The sequence below is a fragment of the Brachyistius frenatus genome, unplaced genomic scaffold, assembly GCF_029030835.1.
Source record: "Brachyistius frenatus isolate BFR_SWC_R1_liver_20210118 unplaced genomic scaffold, ASM2903083v1 Contig_66, whole genome shotgun sequence".
NCBI lineage: Eukaryota > Metazoa > Chordata > Actinopteri > Embiotocidae > Brachyistius > Brachyistius frenatus.
The window spans coordinates 2202778-2226841 of record NW_027210665.1 but is presented as its reverse complement, the minus strand read 5'-3'; the positions used below and the strand labels follow the sequence as shown (position 1 = coordinate 2226841).

General features: G+C 40.1%; 2 protein-coding genes across 2 annotated transcripts; both read left to right on the top strand.

Annotated features, from left to right (window-relative positions):
- The first annotated feature begins 902 nt into the window (after positions 1-902).
- On the top strand, positions 903-2840 carry LOC138625853 (TLR adapter interacting with SLC15A4 on the lysosome). The gene is made up of 2 exons (XM_069707076.1): positions 903-989; positions 1458-2840. The coding sequence occupies exon 2, from the start codon at positions 1460-1462 to the stop codon at positions 2417-2419; it is 960 nt and encodes a 319-aa protein (XP_069563177.1). The 5' UTR covers positions 903-989; positions 1458-1459; the 3' UTR covers positions 2420-2840.
- A 19399-nt stretch (positions 2841-22239) lies between these two features.
- LOC138625844 (nuclear receptor subfamily 0 group B member 1-like) lies at positions 22240-24064 on the top strand. The gene is given in 3 exon segments (XM_069707069.1): positions 22240-22631; positions 22633-23140; positions 23451-24064. Coding segments are annotated over 3 exon segments (915 nt in total). The 5' UTR covers positions 22240-22466; the 3' UTR covers positions 23693-24064.

Sequence of the window (24064 nt, the reverse complement as noted above, 5' to 3'; positions counted from 1 at the left end):
CCCTTTTACCACATAAAGGAACTGATTTAGACGTAGGTTATCTTGTAAAAGATATACAGTATGATATGATTCACACTTCAGTTAATTCTCCAGAGGAGCTCAAATTAAATGAGAAAAAAAACAAACATTTAAAAACCATAAAACTAAAGTTTTGATTTCAAGGTCTCAGTCAGCATTTACATGTTGATGAGTGGGCACAGTTTCAAGGAGGAACTGATAACTTGTGGTCACATAACTGATCGTGAAGTCACTTCTGCTTTGAGGCAGACACCTACTAGGAAGAGTAAAGCTTTCAGCTCTAAACGACAACTAGTCGACTACAAAGCCGCACGTTTGGGCGTCCTCGCAACCTGTGGGCTCTTTTAGAAATCAAAAACAGGAATTAGCCTCCGTCAAAGTTTCTGTTTCCCCGATATATTCACCATATTAAATATGGCTTTCTTTTCTGCTTTTAACTAAACCTCAATCGCACACCTGTTTCTTTTGCATAGAAACGAAACACTGGTGGTCTCTTTTTACAGCCTGTATGTTGTGTTTCTGTGTTCAGTATCAGAAATTTCACTTCATGCTGCAAGAAGAAAATCTAATGCCAAGGTAGGTGCATTTTATGCAAGTTTGTAAAGTGGATTTAAATAGCGCAATTAAGAAGGGAACACACAGTACAAGCTTGTATGTAATAATACTATGAAAATACGACTAACTGTCAAGATGATGAATGAAAATACATTCATGATCAGAGCACATTTGAGTCGGCAGAAATGGGAAGGAAGGAAAAACAATCTGGCAATCCCACTTCCTCCTGGGGTGTTATAAAACAACAATCACACATAATTGCAGACAAGAGATGCAGATCTTCAAAGATACAGCACACGCATACTTGGCAGACTGTATTGACAGAAAATGCAGTGTTTCTAAAAAAGACTGCAGAACAGAATTGTTTTGGGCAAATACAGGTTGTCTGCTGATTTGAAGACCGACTCTGGTCCAAGGTAGGAAGATGATTGTTTCAGATAATATAATATAATTTGTCTTTATAATTGTTAGGGTACTCGAAGGTGTCTTGAGTTACGCCTCCTTTGGAGCAACATATTTTTCTGTTTGGGGGATCAATATATTACGCCTTTACACAAAGAATGAAAAATTCATCATTTTAACTGGGCTGAAACAACGTTCACACAGGTATCAGACGGGAAGCATAAAATATTTTGTGATTGCAATAAAATTGTATATTGATTTTTCAGTGCCTTTATTCACATGCATACAATTTGGTTGAATTGTATGTATTTAAATAAAAGGCCCATGGGGAGGGAAATTGCAGACGGAGTTGGTCCACGCTCTATGTGCTTTTATATTTAAAAACAGATCATTAAATTCACGGTAACAGCTGAATCTGTATTACATGTTGAATCCTCTATAATCACACAGCTCACAGCTGACGTATGTGCTCTTTCCTGCAGCCATGCTTTGTGAAGGCAGATTGCTGAGCATGATCTACGGTGAATCGGAGGAACTGGACTCCCTCCCTCCTCAGAAGGCTTTCCACCGTGCTCGTGGGCTACTGAGAGCAGCTGCCACTCTCATACCGGGCTCCGCCAGACACGCACCACTCGTTCAACACAACTCTTTAGAGCAGACAGGTAGCACAGACAGCACAACGGCTTCTGTGGAGTTGCATATTTCTCCATTGCAGTCCTTAGATCTCCAGAGCACCCATGCAGGCAGACAGTTCTCTCCAGAGATAGAGATCCCAGCCCAGGCTCGCTCAGGTGGTGATGCCCCTTTCCTGGTTCCCTCCTTCTGTCAGAGCATCTGTAAAAACTACAGTGACCTCCACATCGGTGGTGACCAGGTGCTGCCTCTGTCAGCTAATGACGGTGAACTCCGGATCTGTGCTGATGACCAGGTTGTCGGCCCCTTCCTGCAGTCATGTGATGTCCCCCCAGCTGTGGAGGATTCACTCCCGGGACAAGCGTCTCAGGGTGGGCTGCCGTATCCACAGAGAGGAGGTTCTCATCGTTGGCGACTGGGGAGCGGCCGAGATCGAAGCTTTTTGCTCCAGGGGGGCGAAGGTCCATTCTCCAACTCTCTTCTAAACCACTACCTGGAGCAAAAGCTCTTGGATCTATACCAGCAATACATGATGGAGAACATGGCGAGAGAGGGGCCCCCTGGTTCGGATTCTGATGCCGGCCCCATTTGCCCTCTACTGGGCTCAGAGCTGGTCCTCACCAGCCTGGATCAGATCACTTTGCAGCTCAGCCGGGAAGGCAACCTAGAGGCTGGCCTGGCCAAGGACATGGTCCTGAGCTGCTTGCTGCGGGTGGCTGGAGACATGCAATCAAGTGAGATCAGCACTCCCTTTCTACAGATTTCAAATGAGGCCTCCAGGGAGCAGCTGACGGAGGATAAAGAGGAGTAACCACAGTGTCAAGGAACTCTCTCATCCAATTCTCCCTTTCCGTTTAGTTTAACACTGAAAAAAAAATTAAAGATTCAACTAATAAACCATTTTATTCTCATTTTTCTTTCATAAGCTCCTGAGAGGCTGTTGAAAGCTAGTTCTCCGTGATTAAGTAAATGAGTGGTATTTAGGAATTATCATTTATATTTGCAGTTACGCCACTGCCATGCGTCTTTTTGTGCAGATTTCTCTTTCTAGAGGGACAATAAAGAGAGGAACTGAAAACAATGTTTCCCCTTTCTAAAGAACATTAACTTCTAAAACGCATCAACACCTGTCCGCTGTTACTTTCTGTATCGATCGCCAGGTCTTTGGACATTAAATGTTAATAACTGTACTGTTAAACATGTTCTAAATGTTTCTTCGCGATAAAGTAAAGGTGACCATGTCTTTTCTGTTCAATTAAAAATGATAGAATAAAACTATGCTGTAAGGTTAAAGTTCCTCTTTACTCAAACATTTGTTTTGCATATTTTTTACTTCATGTTTGACCTTCACAGTGCATAATGATGTACAGAGCTGTGCGAAAGTCTTTCAAAAAGCAATATCTGGTATGAACCATCCTTCGCCTTTAAATCAGCTCCAGTCCTCCTGGCTACACTAGTTTTTCCAAGGTATTCAGCAGGTAGGTTGTTGCAGACTTTTCAATATCTTCTTTCCTCGTGCAATCCCAGACCGACTTGGATTTTAAGATGAGGGGCTCGGTGGGGCCATAACATCTGTTGCAGGACTGCTTGTTCTTCTGGTAGCCGAAGATAATTTGTTACAACTCGGGGTTGTTGTCATGCCGCAGTATGAATTCGGGACCGAGCAGATGCTTCAATGATGGTATCGTGTAAAGTGTCTGAACACAAAGTGCCTACAAACATTTTGTATATAATCTAAATGCACGCAAGAGCCGGATATTCAATATGTAACTTCCAGAGAATAAATACTAGAAATTAAAATTGTTATAGATCCTGGATGTTTGAATCAGGAGAAGTAGAGGTAATTTAACTTTTTGGGAAAAGACACATCAGACACAAATGAGTTCTTACAGCATGGTATTCTTATATCACTTACAGGTACATCTGGTCTGTATCTTTAGTAGGTGTTCCTTTGTTTAGAGTAAGGACACGCCTGTTGACCATGCTGCTGAGAAATACATTGCCAAGCCTAATGCAAACGTCTAAAAATCTGCATTTAAACATTTAGACCCCACACATCTAAACTGTTTCATTTATTCTCACAAACAATCAGGATCATTATGATGCTCTTACAAAGTCTGCAGTTTATTAGACAGTCACAAGGGGGAAGCATTATCACCTAACTTATTAAACCCTGATGCCTTTGGCACACACCCTACACCCCTCTATGTCTTACGTTCCTCCTCCCTCACCAAACATTTATCCATCTAGTTAGTGCTTCCTATCATCTGTACTCTGCTACTCTGAGTCTATGATGTCATCAGGTCTGGGTTGTAAATCTGCGGCACGCAGGCGGTCAGCCACTAACGCCACACGTTACACTGCATTTGTGATACTGGTATATGTTTGAGATAAGGATATCTACACGGCATGATTTATTTGGGGAAAATACTGCACACGTCAAATGAGACACCAGCAGGGCGGCAAGCCAGAAAACATTTTGCACATTGGAAGTGACATTTATTTTTCCACGTTTCCCCCCTTATTTAAAGTGCTTTGAAAAACCTGCAGCTCCATTCCAGCTCAGTGTAGCTGTGGCCTTCTGAGCCAGTGTTTGATCAGCTTCCTTGTTTCCTGTCCAAACAGAGCCACAGGAGGAAACTGTGTTTACCGAGCTGAGTGCGGCAGTCGGAGCCCTGTGAAGTCTCAAGGCCGCAGAGACACATGTTTGGTATTTCTGCTTCTATCCGGATTGAACATTCCAGGTACATGTTAAAGGAACCAAGTCCTTACAGACCGAAACAGAATTGCTCACATAAATATGATTCAGCCAATGCCAAACCCAGCAGTGTGAGCAAATTTCAAATAAACTGATTTCCACAGACCTTGGAAAAATGAAAAACAGACCTGTTGTTCCAGCAGAAGAGAAGCCATGAAATAAGAGCAGCGACAGAGACTGATGAAACGAATGGTAAACTAGAGTGATTTCAAAATGTGGAAAAAACAACAACAAAAAACCCACACTTCTCTCTTGGTCTAGCAATGAAACCAACAGGGAGGTTCAAGTGTTGGAGTGTCTTTCAGTGGTTCATAAAGTAATTTTCTTGTCACAAAGAGCTTTTAACATGGAGGGCAGTAGAGGCAAGGCCACAAGATTTCATATCAAAACCAAGGTCCTAGATACACTCTCACTATTGTAGCTCTAATGCCTGAAGCACTCTATGACTTGCTTTCATTTAAAAAGCTTTTACTATGTAGCCTTGTTAATTGGAACAGTCACATATGTTTACTTATATTTCTTTTCTTTTTATGAGTGATTAAAAACCCTCTATCGCAATCTGTGTGCCTATTGATAATCAAGATTCTTTGGGCTCTTTACACAATTAAAACATGGATACACACGCACACGAAAACACATTAACACACACATTTCTCTTTTTTTTTTAAATTGGAAAAACGCAATCCTCACTCACAGAAAGTAAAGTACAGACACGCACACAAGTGAAAGCATTTCCGACTATTGAGGTGTATTGAGGCACTTAATTCAATTAACATTCATTCAGAAGCTGAACTCTTTTTCCTTTTTTTCATGGTTGACCTTGAGCGAATGACTTTAAAAAAAAAAAAAAATGTCATTCTTTTTTTCAGATTACATCTACTGGAGTGACCCAATGTCCAAATGGCAGCGTGCTGGAACATTTAATGACAGCCGCGCTCTGTGTCTGGCTGATTGACACTAGGACACATAGGTGGTGGAACGGAAGAACACACATTTCCCGGTCAGTTAGCCGCTCAAGGTTGCAGGGAGCCTGCAGCGGCGTGGGTAACCTTGGTTAAGCTAGAGCAGACAGAGGGAAACCTTGAGAGACAGCGGTGCAGCAGGATCTTGCTCTCAAAGAGCTGAGAAACATAACGTGTTCATGTTTGATTATATACTGTATCACAGCACACAGTACACAGACGAACGTGGAAGGCAGCTGGCTGGAAAAACAGATTTTATCCACATGTTCTTTTCTATCTAGGTCGTTTATTCTACATTAGTTGGCGGTTTCAAAATGACACTCATTAGTAAATCACTAAGAGTTTTACATTGTTGGCAATATGGTAACTCTAATTGGTTTTAGTTTGTTGTTTTAAGGTTCTCAAATAAGTTCTTGAAGTTCTAATGTTAAAAACAACACTGTGCTCTCATGGTCTTCTGGTTTGTAATGAAAACTGGTCTATGATTATTATTAATGACACAAACACAGATTGTGAACTTTTTTTTTTTTTAATTGACTTTGACCTAAATCTGTTGAGATTGAACTTTTAAGAGAAAGTTGATGCTGTCATTTTAAAGCTTTATTACAAAATATGTCGTGATCTTCTAAGTGATTTAAGTGGTAGACCAACTTAAATATGTATGATGGGAATCAACTTAGCTACTCTGCATCACACATATATTACCGCTTTTAATGCTTCGATATGGCTTTTATTATGTTTTTAGGTATATTTACAAACCATTTAAAATGACCTCTTTCACTCTTCCGTCTATTATCTTTTTTGTTGTTGTTCATCCTTTATACCCCCACAAAAGGCTCAGTATAATAGGGTCGAATATATTCTGAAAAAAGTACATGATTTCATGCATATAATGAGTCTTGCAAATTAGAAATAACAACTCCCTCAAAGAAATGAAGTTCACCATTCAGTCTAACATTGAAATACTGTATGAAAGAGGCGCATATGAAGAAAAATTGCAGAGAAGTGTTTGGAATTCAAAGGTTTTAGTGAAAATTACTCTTTGATTGCTTCATACAAAAAGCAACTACAGTAACACAAGGGCAAAAGATCTATTATTGTCGGTACTCACTTTCTGCTGGCGGGGCCGCACTAAACTAGATTGCTTCCCCTGTCTGCCAGCCTCCATGCATTATGTTTGCAATACTTAGTAATTAGTATTTACTTTGTGATAATTTGACTGTGTAAAGACTTCTTTAGGAATATGCTACATGTAAGCCTAATGCGTACTAAAATATGACAGGCTGTAGAACTAGATTTTAAATTTAAGTTTATCTGAGAAATTCTAGGCTTTATGGTTTCACTTCAAAGGAGAGATTTTAAAACTTTTTCTGTCATGCCCTCCTTTGGAAGAAAAACCAATACCCCCGCCTCGCCACAACATGGTCAAAGTTGAACTTTTATGGAAATGACATCAGATCATAAACATTTCTTTTGTCCTTGCTCTCAGTAATTTATGTTGTGCCAATGTGCAAAAAGCAACTTTCACTTCAACAGACCACTTTTTGTGATATTTGTCACTAGACTGCTCCATCAATCTATTTTTCAATAAGAGAAAAATAAAATGAGAAACTCTTTCTCAATATATCGCTGAGACAAGCCAGCTTCATTCAACATCATTCATCACTAAACTTGAGTGCAACTTCATATGTGCGCTCCTCCTCCCAAAACACTGGAAATCTCTTTGCAGGGCTCAAAGACTCCCAACAACAATTTTTCACGCGTGCGGTTCCCACCTGAAATCCACAGGGAAACAATCTGTGATCCTATTTGTACTGTTTAATCATAGCAAAAACACAGGGGAGGCTCCAATTATATCATGACGGAAAATACTCCCCAACAAATAAGTTCCTTTTTAAATAATTGTTTAGCTGTGAAATGTTGCTTTATCATAATCCCAGGCTCTCAAGAGTGATTTAATTCAATCATAATTGTATTATTTTTGTTGTTGTCACCTTTATTAAATTATGATTTGGAAAATAACCAGCAAATAAGAAAAACGCAGGTGATGTCTATTGTGTCAAATATAAAGGGTGTCAATGTGCTACATAGTCCTTAACCCTTCCAGTATATACAATACGATTACAAATGGGGCCCCATGATTTTCCAATTTGACTGAAACCGGGCCTCCATCTGAATAACAATCAAATTTGTCAGATTCACATCAATCCTCCAAATAAAAACAGCAAGTTTCTGCTCCCTGTCTGTTCAGTGTCTGCTAGCCAAGCCAAACAGTGGACAAAAAGCTAATCTAAATCTCTTAAGAGTTATAACTGCTCCAGCAAGTACAATTTGTACCACAATAACCACCACTCATTAGTACCCACCTCCGGGCTTAAGTATAAAAAAAGTTAGCATTTATGATTAGATATCACAGTTTTTTTGGCATTAACTATTGCTGATCAATGGGCCTGAATACACAAACCAGGTGAAGATTAGACCCCTTAGTGTGTGCAGGCCCTGTTAAAGCACAGTAACAGTAGGAAGCTTTAAAAAAAAAAAAAGATACATGGCTAAGGTAGCCCAGTCTCATAGCAAAATGTGTAATAGCTATCTATATACATCTAAAACCCAAAACTGAGTTAGTTTCCAACAAAAACTCTAAATTGGTGAGATGCCTACGCATGTAGTTTTAGTTCCTAAACCACAAATGCATGTAAAACAACCAAAGAGATGCAAAACGAGCACAAAGAGTTGTATTATTAACGCAAAGAAATCACCACAGAGACGCAAAATAACAAACGACATGCCAAACATCCCCAAAAAGATAGAAAAATGAACACAAAGATGTAAAACAACCGCAGAGATGCAAAAAACAACAACTAAGAGATGCAAAACAGCCCAAAAAAGATATAAAATCAAGATGTAAAATGACCAAAAACATAAAATGACCAAAAAAAACATGTAAAATTACCATGAAGAGATGCAAGAGTTGTTAAACAACCACAAAGAGTTGTAAAATCACCATAAAAAGATGCAAAATGACAACTGGAAAGTCATCTAACCTCAAGGTTACTAGAGTCTAAACTTATTAGCAAGACTAAAGAATTGTAACAACATGCCTTACAATATTTGACAAGACATACAGACGTTAACCATGAAGGGAACTGTGTCAGCTGTCCGCAAATAACTGGATATTGAACTAATTTAAACTTCCCCTGTACGAGTATCAGCACAAAATGGGGGGTCTAACAATTGGAATATTTGTCCTCAACCGTCAGTTCGCAATGTGATGAAATTTCCTCAGTACTCCCTGTGATGCAAACAGTTATTGTAAGAAGTCTATCTATGTCGATGTACTCCAATCCCAGAAAGGAAAATGTTTAAATCAAACACAACAAGGTTTTGGCAGTTGTTATCCATCAGACATAGTATGCTAAAAGGGTTACGCTTTACAGCTGGGCAAACATTACAATTTTGATTAAACACGGTCAACCTGCATTATATGTTTTAATCGGCCTTCCTGCTCCGCCATTCTGTCAACGTCTCTGCTCATTATGTAGCCAGTCACTATGTGGGCCAACAATGCACATAAGCACCAAGCTCCTGCTTGCTTTTATCCATTGATGGATTCAAGTTTATTCAAACAAGACGGCCGTGTCGTCAGTATTGACAGAGAGAGAAAAAAAGTACCATTACTTGTATGGTTCCAAGGTGAAATTCTGCCACATCTTCATGGTTCATTTATGTCAGCTGTGAATATGTTACACTCATCTCAATTACCTTTTGTTTAATTTATACTTCAGCGTAAATAGATGTTTTCTTATTGGCAGTATGAAGTATTTGTGGTTTAAAGTAAGAGTTATGGCCAATTAGACACTTTTGAATGTTTTTATTTTTTGTAAATACATTAAAATGTATGCATTTCTTGTCTTCTCGACCGTACAAAACTGTGACCGTTACAGCCCCGTTACCAAATCAGTATGCTTATGCCTTACTTTGAAGAATGTAAATACATTTTTATTGTGGAATGCATTACTATAATATCAGAAGACACAAAAAAAATAAAACGCAAAAACAACCTCGTTCAGGTCAACCAGTCACAGCAAAAAAAAAAATTAAAATGGAGAACGTCTTTTACTTCTACAGTTTTCCTGTCTCATGAGACACAATATGCAGCATGTCTGTTTTTCTTTGAGCCTTTAGTAGTTTCACTCCGTTTCAGTTTAAAAGTCTTTGCAAGAGTTTTGTACTCAGCATCTGAATTTAAGCGAAGCGTGTTTCTCCAACACCAAGGAAACTGCCTTAAATGTGTACCTTCAGTTCTTGGGATATCCACTGTTGAGAGCGTAGAGTCGGCCAAACATCAAGGACTGCTGCATCCACCAACAGGACAGCAACTTCATCTGTTCCAGGCTCTTCCAGTAGCTCCAGAAGGCCAACTGTCATCTCTCCAACATATGGTTACACAGTCTGGTTGAAGAAAACAATACAAAGTTTGTCAATTGTTCACAATGTTGGATACATTTCAGATAACACCCAAGTACCTCCCCATATAAAGCATAATTACATTACATTATCATCTCAGCAGGCATGTGACAATATGTGAAGTGCCAAAATATAAGGGCAAAACTAGGTATCTTGGCTTGAGTGATATAATATTACTTCCACGTAAGTAAGTAAGACAAATCCAAAATAGCTAAATATGTTTCCACAGAAATTCCTATATTTGGACTTTTAAACTATTTAAAGGTCACCTATTTATTACTTGGGTTTCCTGTTATTCACATAAGTGCATAATGATAACCTCTTTCATCTTATCAATGTCCCTGCCTGTGTGTATGCAGATCCTTGGGACTCTCGCTCAGCACTTGCCTTGCTCTCGGTATCTCTGCTCTGTGCACTCGCTCATTTTGACAGTGTTATAACTTCCCACAATTCCAGCCAATCACAAAACTGGAGCAGGTGATTTCTGACTGTTTATTTTTTTTCCTTTATTATTATAGTATTAATATCGGATAACAGGTGAGGAGGGAAGGACTAGAAGAATGAAAAATGGCTCTAAAGCCTCACGTAAGTATCTTTATTCAGCGACGGCCACATAAATTTCAGTTTGAAAATCAATTGTTTTTTTTGCTTGCCATAGCTTGGTAGGTTTTCTGGATAATTTCTGGCATATATGCAGTTTATTTTTATTTTTTACGTGCCTCTATTTTCTTAAAATTAAAAGCACTCACCTGTAACAGGTGTAGAGTTGAGTCTAATATTTATATGACAAGCAGAATAATTTCTTCCCCTCTATACATGCAGTTATTACTATAATTATCAATAATCCATGGCCAGGCTGTATAGCTTAACAAGTTAGTTAACATGTTTTGTTCATTGTTGTCTATATGGAAAAATGTAGCTTTATTCCCATTATGCCATCACGTTCATGAATGAACACAAGAAACCTCTATAAAAAAAAACAACCTGCCAAACCAGTACACCAGGGATGGAGACACACGAGGGTAAGTACAGTTTAGCCGTCGAGTGAAAACGTAAATACTTCGGATATGTGTCACTTACCAAACGCTGCTATCAAACTTTTTTTCGTGTATGCACATGAGGGCGGGTGGGAAGAGGGGGGAGGGAGGGGGAGGGGGCGACGGAGGCAGGGGTCAGGGCAGCGTTGCTAGGTGACTGGACGGAAACCGAGACAATGCCGAGATAAAAATCCCCATATAAGGCCTGCTTAAGCAAATTCAAGCAATACATCATAGCTCAATAAAAAAAAATTAAAAAAAAATTCCTCATAATATATAAAATAATAATAACTTACCAAATGTAAAGTACCTCTGTAAAAGTCACCCCCACTTTTCCACTGTTGTGAATCTTAAATAGTTGCAGCACACTTCAGATCAGATAGAAAGTCGGTGCCAAAAACATTAAATTCCATCCGTATACCACTTTATCCTGAACAGGATCATGGGGGGGCCTGGAGCCTGTCCCAGTCGACCGGGTTACACCCTGGACAGGTCACCAGTCCCTCACAAGGCTACCACAGAAAGACATTCACACCTATGGACAATTTAGAATCACAAATTAATTTACTTACATGAGACCAAAGGTACTTTACTTGTTTGCTCCTCTTGTTGGTTTAATAGGCTATATGTGTCCCGTCTTTTATTTATATGCACACCTCTGTGACTTAACTTGTGCTGATTGAACTTTTGTTGGTTATACGTTTTGCACTGTGGACCAAGATATTACACATTTTGAGGTGAGACTAGGTTGGCTGAGGCGTAGACAGCATTTTGTTGAGGTGGAGCTAATTTAAACTACCTTAGATACTCTTCTGCTGGTTTGATTTACAACTGTACAAAAAAAATCTCTATCTGCAAAGTGACTGGAAAAGCTTTAAAAATGAGAGACGGAAAAGGTCAAGAAAAGTTGAAGAAATGACATTGTCCTCTGATATGTGGGAGGTAGAAGTGCTGTATAAAATTGTATAAAAAAATAATGGTCTGGTTGTGATTTCTGAGGTTTCAGAAGATTAGTTATTTCACAGCTCTTCAAAAAAGCAGAAAGTTGAATACTTTCCGTTTGGAATATCAAAAGATGGGAAAAACAGCATTTTCAAGGCCTTCTGGATCTTTAATCGCAAAATGTCAAAGTCAGACAGCATGACTCATTGCCTACTGACGAATCCCTCACAGAAATTTGAAAATGTCTTTGTTATTGTTCAAGGTGTGTATGTTTCAAATGCAGAATACCTCACTGACAAATTTAATGAGAATTTGGGGAAATGGGAATGACAACTATGCATGCTATCTCTCAAAAAAAGAAACCAGTCAAACTTTTTAATGTTTTTTTACAGGTGTGTTTCACCTCTCAATGTCGCTTCACTTGCTTTCTCACATGTGAGCTCTTCCTTGTGTTCCATTCAACCTCTCCCCCCACATCTCTTCCTGGCTCACCGACATTGTTATTTGTGTCATAATTTACCTCCTTATGCAAACATGACCCTGTCCTCAATATGCTGTAAGGCAAAAATATTCATACTGTAGTCACAGAGACCAATAAAGAATGAGATAGGAGAGACATAAATTATTGCTCTATGGCTACAGTATTTCATATTTCACTCAGTAGCATTACACACACCCACACACTTATGCATGCCTGTCTTACCTGTGTTTTCAGCATAGGCTATACATACAAAAAAGGTACATTATTTCATCGTGTGACATCTATTGAAAGAAGATAAATAGATTAGCAGAGACAAGCAGAGATGGAAAGAAAGGACAAGTGCGGGAAAGAGGGACGAAGGCAGGTAGTTGGGATATACAGGAGTCAGGTAAGGCAATCTGCATTTAAATTGCTGTTATCTCTGATGTTATGATACTTCCTGTGCGGTCAACCTCTGTGACATGTTGAGACAGTGAACGCAGCGTGAAGACGGTCTTAAGTGGAGGCTGAATGAAATGAACCCTTCAGGAGGGCACTGGGGGACTATTGTGTCATATGGACTTGGTAGCAGATGTACCCTCATGGGTTTGACCTTGGCAGCCTCTCCCCCCTCTCCTCCTCCCTCCCTACATGTCAACCCACCACAACTCCCTCCACCCCCCAGGGTTCCACTCAACCTTGGCTAATTAGCTCACATCCCAGTGGCAAATGTTCAACACACAATTTATCCACAACAAGGACATTACAACTGCAGCGTCCTCTCTCTGCACGGTCTCTTGCTCCGTCTCTCATGTTACTGGCACTCATTGAAGCTTGTTGTTTTTTGGCATTTGTATATTTTTTGGGCATTTGTATATTACCGGAAGGAAGGACTTATTACCGGAAGGAAGGACTTATTTTTAATCCTTAAAATCAAACTTCTGTGTGTTGCTGTTTTTTGTTCTTTTCTAATATTTAATTTAAAGTTGTTATAATTCATATTTTTATGTTAGTAATGATTCAAATGACAATAAAATGTGAAAGGAGTCATTTAGAGTGATGATCCCACAGAGAATTATGACCCCTGTCTGAAGTTCCCCTCAGCTCGATTGAGTATTTTAGTGTCATTCAGCTCATTGTTTTGGCTTTAAGTTCCACAACTTTACAGTTTTGGCTCTCAATCATCGTTCTCATGACCGTCCTTCTCAATCACAGCTGGAAGCTGATTTTAGTGGACAAGCTGATAAATTGACAATCGTCTACCTGTAAAGCATTACACAGCAGGCAGACAAAGCTAACATGTTAAGGAGCCACACAGTTTTCTAAAGGGTTGGAAGAGATCCCAAAATCAGAGCTAAGAGGTGAGTCAATATTGGATGTGTGAAAAGGTGACCGCTTGCAAATACGCTAGCCATATTGATTTAAAGCAGGGGTGGGCTGTTGTTTTTGTCATCATTGTGCAACAATTCCATAATAACTTTCAGCATGTTGTAAAGAGAACACTAGGCCTCTACACAGTGCTCCTTTTCACTGTGTATTCAGGCTTTATAATATTTAGGCTGTACTTTAGGTCAATCAAGGGTCACTTTAGAGAAAGGGTCTTTGTATTGGCTGTTCTAAAAGATGCAGATCTGCAGTCACATCCCTTCAGATATTAAGACTGATTTAATGGCAGAAAATCATGGAGCAAAATTGGATCTTCCAACATCTGGCAACCCTGCAAAGCAACCCCAAGAGAAGGCAGATGGACTAATCAAAAATAGAGTCTAAAAGAAGGTCTGACAGTAAAAGCAATCAGGGGTGAACTGAGAAAGAAAATACGCTCTCAAGCGAACCCCAAATAACTGGCACATAGAGGGCCGGAAAGAGAAAGACGGGGACAATAAAAACTTCATGGATTTTTTGACAGTCCATTGGTCCACAGATGCAATGGCCTTCTGGGATTTGTCCTGAAGTGTGTCAGAGCTGGAGAGAACTTCAGGATCGAAGCGAGTGCATATGCCAGTGCTTATCTGGCGGGAGGTGGTTGGGGCAGAGAAGGCAGGGTGGAGGAGTAGCAAGAGGAGGGCTGTATTTTCATATTTTGGCATTTTTCTCTGCCTAGAGCTGGCTACAGCTCTGTTTAAAAGTTGATAATACAGTGAACCCTCGTTTTTCGCGGGGGTTACGTTCCAAATAGAAACCGTGATAGGCGAAATCCGTGAAGTAGTAACCTTTATTTTACAATTGAAATAGATAGAACTGGACATTAAATATATCTACGTTACATATAGTCGTAATGTGATTTCAATGCACGATGCAAATCCGTGAAGCAGCGAGACCGTGAAAGGTGAACTGCGTTATAGCGAGGGTTCACTGTATACCGGTGTCATTGTTTCTGCTGCAATTGACCTTAAAATCCATCAGTGCTCTCTAAACATACGTGCTTACTGCAGGGTATGTCTGCATAAGTGTTTCTGGGATGCAGCTTTAACCTTTATACTAAATCACCAATAACAGTAACAGAGTGGCTCAGCCACCAACATTTTTTTGTCTGATACCCTCAATATATTGTGTCTCTTAAGGGGTTCTAGTCTAATTTTCTGACATTCTTGAGGATACAATCAGTTTAAGGTAAAAAATGGCTCCTAACTAATGATGCAGAAAGCACTTTAGTGGTAAACCTCCTCCCAGCAATTTTTTTTTTTTTTTTTTTTTTTAGCACAAATGATGTTTGTATGTGTCTTTTTCTGTGCCATCATTCAGTCTGTAAAGTGTGCAGCAACTGTTTGGGCAATGTTACACTATAAATAAACAGAAATTGAGGATTTTAATGTCTAAAGGTCCTCTAAATTAATTACGTGTTTTAATGTTTAAATCGCTAAGATCAAATAATAAACAGTCCTTCAAGTGACTGCTGCCAGCAGTCAGCCTTATTACTGGGTCAACGTTCAAATGAGTCCTTTGATGAGAGCAAGGCTGGTGCTGCACTGACCAAAGTGTTGGACAAAAATCCTATACAGCAGATCTCAGAGACTTTGGAATTGATAGAGATGAACTGAGAAGATCTGAGTAACCTGTGGGTTGAACCACATGGTACAAACCATAAATATAATCTCCAAACCCCGATGCGTGGAAAACTATGCGATTTTAGACTTTAAATCAAATAAATGAACCAATACTAATAAATGGATCACATGTAATTTTATCTATGAAAAACATGGCCAAAAATATATAGTATTTGAATGGGAATACAGAATTAACATGCAGGTTGTTTTTGTCTGCAGCTGTTTGTCAAGTGATCTGGACTATGTCAAGACTCCCACACTTGGCTGCAGTGGCCTGAGTTTGCAGTTTGCGGGGCATCATGCCCCAGATGGATGTCACTGTGGCTCCATCACTCCTTGTATCTAACCATAGCTGGGATCTCAGTTAAAGACTACCTCACAGATACAGAGCTGCTGCTCCTCTTTTTAATTTCAACACACACATTGAAGGTGTAGTTGTTGGTCACACAAATCCCTCAACAGAAAATATAACAATATGTATTATACATAACATATTATGATTATATATGTTATATCTAATTAAATGTAAAGTGCTTCCCTCTGAAATGTAGTTAGGTCGAAGGCCAATGTGGCATCAAATGGAAATTAAACTGAACTACAAGCATTTTTTGTGTGAGGTCTTGTTTCTATAGCGATGAGGTATAGTCTTTGATTTCTCTGCAGTCTGAAAGCCTGTCAAATCATCTATCATTTAAAAAAATTGGTATTTTTACATTTTACTGGCATAAAAATTTGCAAATGTGACAAGAAATTCTGATAAGAAAAACTATGTTCTTAAAAAAACTTTTCCAAGTTAGCTCTTAAATAAATAAATACATAAACATGTTACAATAAAACACACTTTATCCCAAATAGTTAGACTATATCACTTACGCTGTAATGGCAAAACCCTTTGTGCCCGGCCTAAAGGCGAGAATAGCTGATGCTTTGTTTGTTGTAATCACAGTGACCTTGTGTTTATGCACCAACCTTGAACACTGTTACAAGAGGAGAGACAAATAGACTATGAACCATCCTATCACAAGCGTGTGTTACGTGTGTGTGTGTGTGTACTGTTTACCCAAATTCAGTGAGAGGTTCGTAGCTGAGGTAAACAATGAGCAAAGCTGTATTTGTTTAAAGTGAGGCTTTGTGTAACACTGAGTGGGTTTTTTATTAACTACGCACAACTAACTATAAAACTGCAAAATAGGGGACAGGAGTAACTTCAAGGAAACACGGTTACTTCATCACAACTGAGCAAACTGTGCAGGATTGTAATCGGTGGTTTAAAAACTGTGTAAAAACACTCACAAGTGGACTTTTAATCAAAATGACATATTAAAACACCTGAAGTCAGTTCTGTTCATATCATCAGCCATAAAAATCCCCAAATCTTCAGAGGCTCAAATGCTTTTCACACAGGATGTGACTGTCTGACAAAGATGCTTCCACTAATTCAGCTGTCTAACTGTGCGACGGCTCGCTCATGCTTTACATGCATAAATGTGAGTTGAAGCACCTGTTTTGGCTTTGAGTGTGTTTTTCTAAAGATTTACATCTTAGGAGGAACCAGTGGACTTGGGCTGAGCAACATTTACACAAGACAGTCTAAATGTTTTCAGAGATGGACTGACACCTCGCTCAATAGGCAATGGGCTGACACTCCCCCTTTAGGGATACGTTACATATCTAATAATTTGATATTGTTTGAATGGCTCATTTGGCTAAATTGTTTTGACTTACCTTAATTTTGCCCGTATGTTACCAACTCCAGGTCCTTTCTTAATCTTTAGATTTTTAATGTTCCCGTTTATTTTGTTTATTTTAATCTCTCTTGTGTTTCATTGTATCTTTCCACATTCATTTCAGTGTTTGAGTCATTTTTACAGTTGCATTGTTTGCTCCTTCATTTTTTTCAGTTTCATAAAAACAAGACAAGGTTAAATATCAATCTGTACATATTACCTTTCATTTTTCCAGCACATTTAAAGCCAATGTATATTCTTTCGTCGTGTCAAACACACACACGCGCATACACGCTCATAGACTTTCACTCTGTTGTAAGTTGGTGACATGAGTCCTTGGAAAGTGCAGTATTCAATTTGTAACTATTATGGAGACAAGGACACAGTCCTTTATGTGAGCAGCCACAGAGAGAAAATGGAGGCAGTCACTATAGCAACCGCCAGAAGAGTGCCCAACAAATCAACAAACAATGCGGTACAAGACTTTTCCAGGGGAGCCATTTAATGCAAAGCCTTGAATCATACAAAGTTTCTGAGACCTGTCTTGTAACGTCTGTGGGTGTCTCAGCCCCAAGTGTTTGGTAAAAACCTTGTGTTTTTCTCCACACTTGTGTTTCAAGGCCGGCTCAGCTGAATGTGCCAAAGAGCTGTCTTCTTGGGTCACGGCAACCTCAGTTTCATTTGTGTGATCACCGTTTAGGAAGTGCTTACCCCTGCAAAAACATATTATAATAATTACTTATTGAAAACATATTGTATATTTACAATCTGCACATATTCAGAAGGTTCAGAATTTATATTATTTGTTGTGACAGAATAAGCAAAGTAGCAAAAGAGATTATTTTGTCCTTCAGTCGGGTCATCTGAGGGTGTGAGAAATCCAATGGCAGTAAGGACTTCAGTTAGAACTGTTTTAATAACTGTATTTCTCTTATTAAAGGAGGTCTCTCAAGTAAAAAAAAAAGAAAGAAGTACTTATCATAAAATGCTAAGACAACAAAACCCCTTGAATTTACTTTTATTGTGACTTCATTTTTCCGTTAAACTTGATTTCTTGAATGTCGCTTTCATTTTCCCAGGCACCTCGTCTGAGAAAATATCTCCTTTGGTTCTGACCTTGGTCTAAATTTCACCACCAGACACAAAACTGCGTCGTGGCTGATGCTGTCTGACTCGGACCGTCTGGGTGTCACAGCAATTCGTTTAAGAAGTGCAGATCAGAGACATACAAGTGTGTACATACAAGACATACAATGGTTTTGTTTCTACACTTAATTTTTTTTGTACATCCCGATCTTTTGGGATTATGTGTGTACCGACATTTCAGAGCAGACCATTTATTGGCAGAAGGGACATGAGGAAGAGAAGACTGTTTTCTTTGTTAAAGTGTGAAAAGACACTCTTGTTTTGCAAATTTAAGTTGAGTTAGAGGAATCTTGGGTATAATTTATGCTGAAATACTGTTTAAGAGCTGTATACAAACACAACTCCTTTTACAGTGGTGTGCTTTTGTGAGTCTTCATGTCCTAAAAGTTAAGTTGTGGGGCTGTGAGAAACTTGAAACATTTTAAACTGGGCACAGGATCAGCAGGCATCAGGCCAGAGAAAGAATCTGCTGCACATCACAGAAAACTAAGAACAAGTTATCAGAATAATACATTTTCGTTGATCGGTGTGCCCTTGGTGTAGTGGCCAAAAAGTGACCCAAAGGTCATGCGATAGCATTTCGTTCAAAAACTGATGTGATATTTTTTAAGTCATGACAAAGGAGGGGATCAAACCCCTAACTTTCTGGCTGAGAGGGAGGAGTGCTAAACACTGCACCATCTATCTTCCCAGGAATTAGACAGCATTGTGACAAATCTTTGGCTCACTGCAACCTATAACTCCACCATCCATAAATATTAATTCAAATGCGACCAAAATTGCTGCAGACATTCTTTGGATAGTAGATATACGTATTTTCAAGGGGGTCTGCAGTGATATTAAATATCTTCCTGTAATGTGTAGCGTATGCAAAGCTTGTTCAACTTCTCCAAACGTTTCAACTTCACTAAAAGTTGAATCACTATCAACAGGCCAAGGTGGAATCTGAACCATTAATAGCAACCTTGGTGAGGTAGAATCTTTTTTTTACCTGTTGAGTTAACCAGACTGTCGGTTAAGTCACTGGAAAATCTGAGTGAACTCCGTGAAACACTTTCTCTGCCACAGCTCCACTATCCGGTGCCAGAGATAGTCCAGATAGTCTACGACGCTGCTTCAGAGCTGGAAACGACCTCATGGAGGCACGGTTTAGAGCCCCGCTAAGGTATTACACATGGTTCACGATTCACGGTGGGCGAGTCCCCCTGAGGACGTGGTTCACAGAGAGCTAGACCTTCTAAGGCGAGTCCCTCTAAGGGTAAGCCACAGAGTGCTTTTGGGTTTGCATCGTACATGCAGTCATACTGATACCAAACTAAAGGTCAGCAACAATACAAAAACCCTAATACAAAATAATAATCCCATTAGTAAATTTGAATGCGATATTATGCCTTTTTAATTTTTTTTATTTTGGACAACATGCTGTAGTATGAATGACAGTAGTGCAGTGGTTAGAGCAATTCCCTCACAGTGAGAAGTAACTGGGTTCGATCGCCACTTGAGGCATATGTCAGTTCAGAAAAAGGTCATACTCCAAAAAGTGATAATAATTTTTTTTTAAATTTTTTTTTTAAATGTGTATATAGTATAGCCAGGGCGATGTGGTTAAGTTTGATGTTTCGCCGTGACACAGGAAGTTCATGTTTAAGGTCAAACAATGCTCCAAACCTCATGAAACTTTGCACATGCGTCAGTACCCAACTTTCATGAGTTTTTGAAGATGTAAAGCCGCCGATAAAAGCCAATTTTCTTTTAAGAAGAATAAGGAACGAGATCGAGAACAAAATTAATTATTAAAAATTTATATGCGGCCCCTGGCACGCTGCATGTCGGGGATCCAGCGGGTCGGGGCCGCCGGCTCCCCGACGTGCAGCACACAAGGGTCTGCATATTCCCGCTGCTTGCAGTTATAATGTTATAGTTATAATCTTAATGAAATCAAACTAAATGTTTGACACTATTTATGGCCAACATTTTCCAGCAATCATCATTTAATGTATAGGTCTATAGATTCTGCAGTTACGTCTCTTTATGTTAAATTTTATAAACCACCATTCCAACCCACAATGCATGAGGGACTCATAGGAAATGATGCGCTTGTGTAATCCATCTTAATTTAATTCAATTGACAAGAGGCTTGGCTGTTTATGTGTCAGCCTGAGGTTGGGGTAATACTGTGTGAAATATGATCAAGGTGTTGAATCAGTGTTTGGTTGCCACAAGTTCAATATGAATTTGGGTCTGGTAAGACCAGACTTGTTTTTCTAACCAACTATACTAAAATTGTAAGAGTATAGCTTCGGTTTAAAAACAAAATCATTTTATTCATAGTTTTCAGTCTTCCTTTGATTTATTTAGATGCAAAAGTTGTTCATACAGTAAAAAAATGTTAAAAAACATTTATTACTATGACAGAATATACTGTATGTTCCATAGGCTCCAGCTATTGAAGCTATGTGACCTTGACACTGAAACATCCAAGACTGTTTGTTTTTTTATAGCTTCTGCTTTAATTTAATGTAAATCTGAATTTTATGTGCACAATTTTGATGTAAACTGACATATTTGGTATATTTTGGTACTTTCTGACAATCACTGTATTTAAAATTATGCACAATAGCTTCAAATAGTATTTGGTTGCTCATCATGAGCTCGGGGTCAATGGGGTTTAAGATTTTAAAGAAATACTGAAGACAGATTTACTCTGTCAGATGAAAAACGTGGTGGAGTGGGAAGCTACTTAAGTCCAAATCTGATAAATAAACAAAGGAAGAAAGGGAGGCTCCGAGAGCAAGACAAAGAGCGACATAGCACTGTAGCTGTCTTTTCAACTCTGTGCTTTTGCAACAAGACATAATGTAATCTCTCCTTGAGACGGAAGGATTTTTATAACCTGCGCTGGCTGGGCCTTGAGCAGGAGAAGAGACAGGCTGAGTGAAGGCTGTTTATCCTGCAGTGTCCTTGATATAAACATGTGAAAAATCTCTCTGTTTTTTCTCTCAGCTAAATCAATACAAAGACATTCGGCCTCTGAACAATGTTGTAGCACTACAGCAAAAGTTTTTCATCCTGGCTCTATTCATGACTGCGTCCTTCAAAAGAAACAGAGCAAGGGACACTGTGGTCCTGCTTACAGTGATTTCATGAATATAGCCATGCACTCAATGTCATCCTTTCTCCACACCAAAGACAACTTTCCGTGAAGACCCTCATTTGACAACGCCATGGTATTTGTTAGGTGGCCACAGTAGAACTGCTACTTTTGCATCATTCTCCCATTGTGTTTCTCAACCTGAACTTCTTTGCTTATAGTTTCTGCCTGTTTAACCTCCTCTGTAATCACTTCTGATTTCCCCCGAGTCCCCTTCCTCTTCCCCCCTTTCGGGCAGCAGCCAACCCTAACCTGTGATCCCTCTTAGGAGCAATTAAGATAAACCTCTAATTCATCTGCTTTATCCCGACCTGTCCTTTTCAGTCTCTCACTCACTGACCTCCACTCCTCCTCCCCCGCTGCTCCCCATCCTCCTTTAGTGACAGAAGCAAGGAGAGCACTGAGTCATGACATCATAATTCACCAGCCCCAGTTTTCACGGTTAAATCAATATCAGTGTGTCCGAGTCAAGGTTGGAGGCTGGCCTTCGCAGCTCTGCTCTTCCTACTTCTTTCTAGTGGAAAATCATATAAATTGTCCCTAAAATAATTAAGCCTTCAGATTCATCTCTGGCCTATATTTTTTTTACCGGCTCCTGTCTGATAAACCGCACTGCCAGAGAGTCAAGGTAATGCTGAGAATAGAACCAGTTTCTGATTCCTTATCTGTCTCTTCCCCTTTCCTTCACTCTCACAAATAGTGTTTTTAATTAAGCAGGCCAACTCACTGTAGCTTTTTGACTTTGATGTTATAACAAATTGTGCCATGAGGATGAGATGATGCAGTCATTAGTCTTCTATTTAGATATTTCTTAACATTTCATAGATTAAAGCTGCAAGTGTACATCGTGAATTCTTGCAAAAATGACTTTTTTTTTTTTTTTTTTTTTTACACTAGTGTGTCTTGAGTATGTGAGAGCTCTGAGTATGAGAAAGGGAGGAGGAGAAAGAGGAGGTGTCTGAGCCTGGGGAGGCGGAATATGCAGAGTCTGAACAAGCTCTCAAAGCGTGGGGAGACACGGGAGCTAATATAAACGTGCTGCCCTTCACTCGGGGCTATCAGGGGCTAAGAAAACAGCGCTACCTCTGCCACTGACCTCCGGCACTTCAGAGAGACAGCGGGACGCGCTGAGGTCCGGCCCATGTAGAGCGGCCAGCGGTCATGGCCACGCTGGAGGGCTGCCGCTGTCGGGGTGCCAGCAGCCGAAACAACAACAGCATTCTCTACAGCATTTTGAAGAGTGAGAACCTTGTGACCGCAGAAGAGCAACAACAACAACAACAACAACAACAACAACAACAACAACAACAACAACAACAACAACAACCAACAACAGACACTGCAACACTTGTTCCAGAAGACTCCCCCCTCCGGCTCAGCCTCGCTGCAGGAGCTCCGACAGCAGCCGTGCTCCTGCGGCTCGATGCGGCGTAGAGGTGTCCTCCGCTCCCCGCAGGTAACCTGCAAAGCCGCTTCCGCGGTTCTGGTGAAGACGCTGCGGTTCGTGAAAAACGTCCCGTGTTTTCGTGAGCTGCCGGAGGACGACCAGCTGATGCTGATCCGGAGCGGCTGGGCGCCGCTGCTCGTGCTGGGACTCGCGCAAGACCGAGTGGACTTTGAGACCACGGAGACGGTGGAGCCCAGCATGCTGCAGCGCATCCTCACGGGTGTTCCGGACAGGCAGAGCGAGGTCCTGGCCGGCCAGAGCAGGGGTGCAGCCGGTGTCTCGGTCATGGATATCGACGCCGTCAAAGCGTTCCTGAAGAAGTGCTGGAGTGTAGACATCAGTACGAAGGAGTATGCGTACCTGAAGGGAGCTGTGCTGTTTAATCCAGGTGGGTCAACGCTTTCTATTAAAGTTATTTTACGCAGGTGGCACACAGCTGATTTACAGGTGCCATCTGTCAAGGCATCACACAGGCTACTTACAGTTACTTAAACTGGTTTATTGATGAGCTATCAAGGATCAAAAGTTTGGTTTGTTTGAAAATTTCTGCCCTATATTCATTGAAAAGAAGCATATGTTGTGCATCAATTTGCTAAGGCATGCACGCAATAACCTGTAAACATTTGCAGCATGTTGAAAACCATACTGAACTTACTTTTTCTCACTTTCATCTCCCTTCTCGCCATCTTTTTATTCAGATCTGGAGGGTTTGCGCTGTCTGCACTACATCCAGTCGCTTCGTCGAGAGGCGCACCAGGCTCTGAACGAGCACGTCCGGCTGATCCACCGTGAGGACACGACGCGGTTCGCCAAGCTGCTCATAGCTCTGTCCATGCTGAGGGCCATCAGCCCGCCGGTGGTCGCTCAGCTCTTCTTCAGACCTGTCATAGGGACCGTCAACATCGAGGAGGTGCTCCTGGAGATGTTCTACGGAAAGTAGGTCACAGGTCCAAAAAAGACTGAGATGAATTCAGCAAGCTCAGCTGTCAGATGGACTGAGATGCTCCAAACTCTGAGGTGAGGGCAGATGAGGAGGATATTTGGGACTTATTTACAACAACTATATGTGGGAAATCTTCAAGGACTGTAAAAAGACCAACACAAGCAAGAGTGTGTGTGTGTGTGTGTGTGTGTGTGTGTGTGTGTGTGTGTGTGTGTGTGTGTGTGTGTGTGTGTGTGTGTGTGTGTGAGAATGAGAGAAAAAGAGAGTGTGATAAAGAGATGTAATAATAGAGGAAAAATACAATGCAGCTGCTGAAATTCATAACTTATTTGTTTTTATATAAACTATTTTTCTATAATAATAAATAAA

What these genes read in the sequence shown, in the direction of transcription:
- LOC138625853 (XM_069707076.1), top strand. Translation starts at nt 1,460, where the DNA reads ATGCTTTGTGAAGGCAGATTGCTGAGCATGATCTACGGTGAATCGGAG.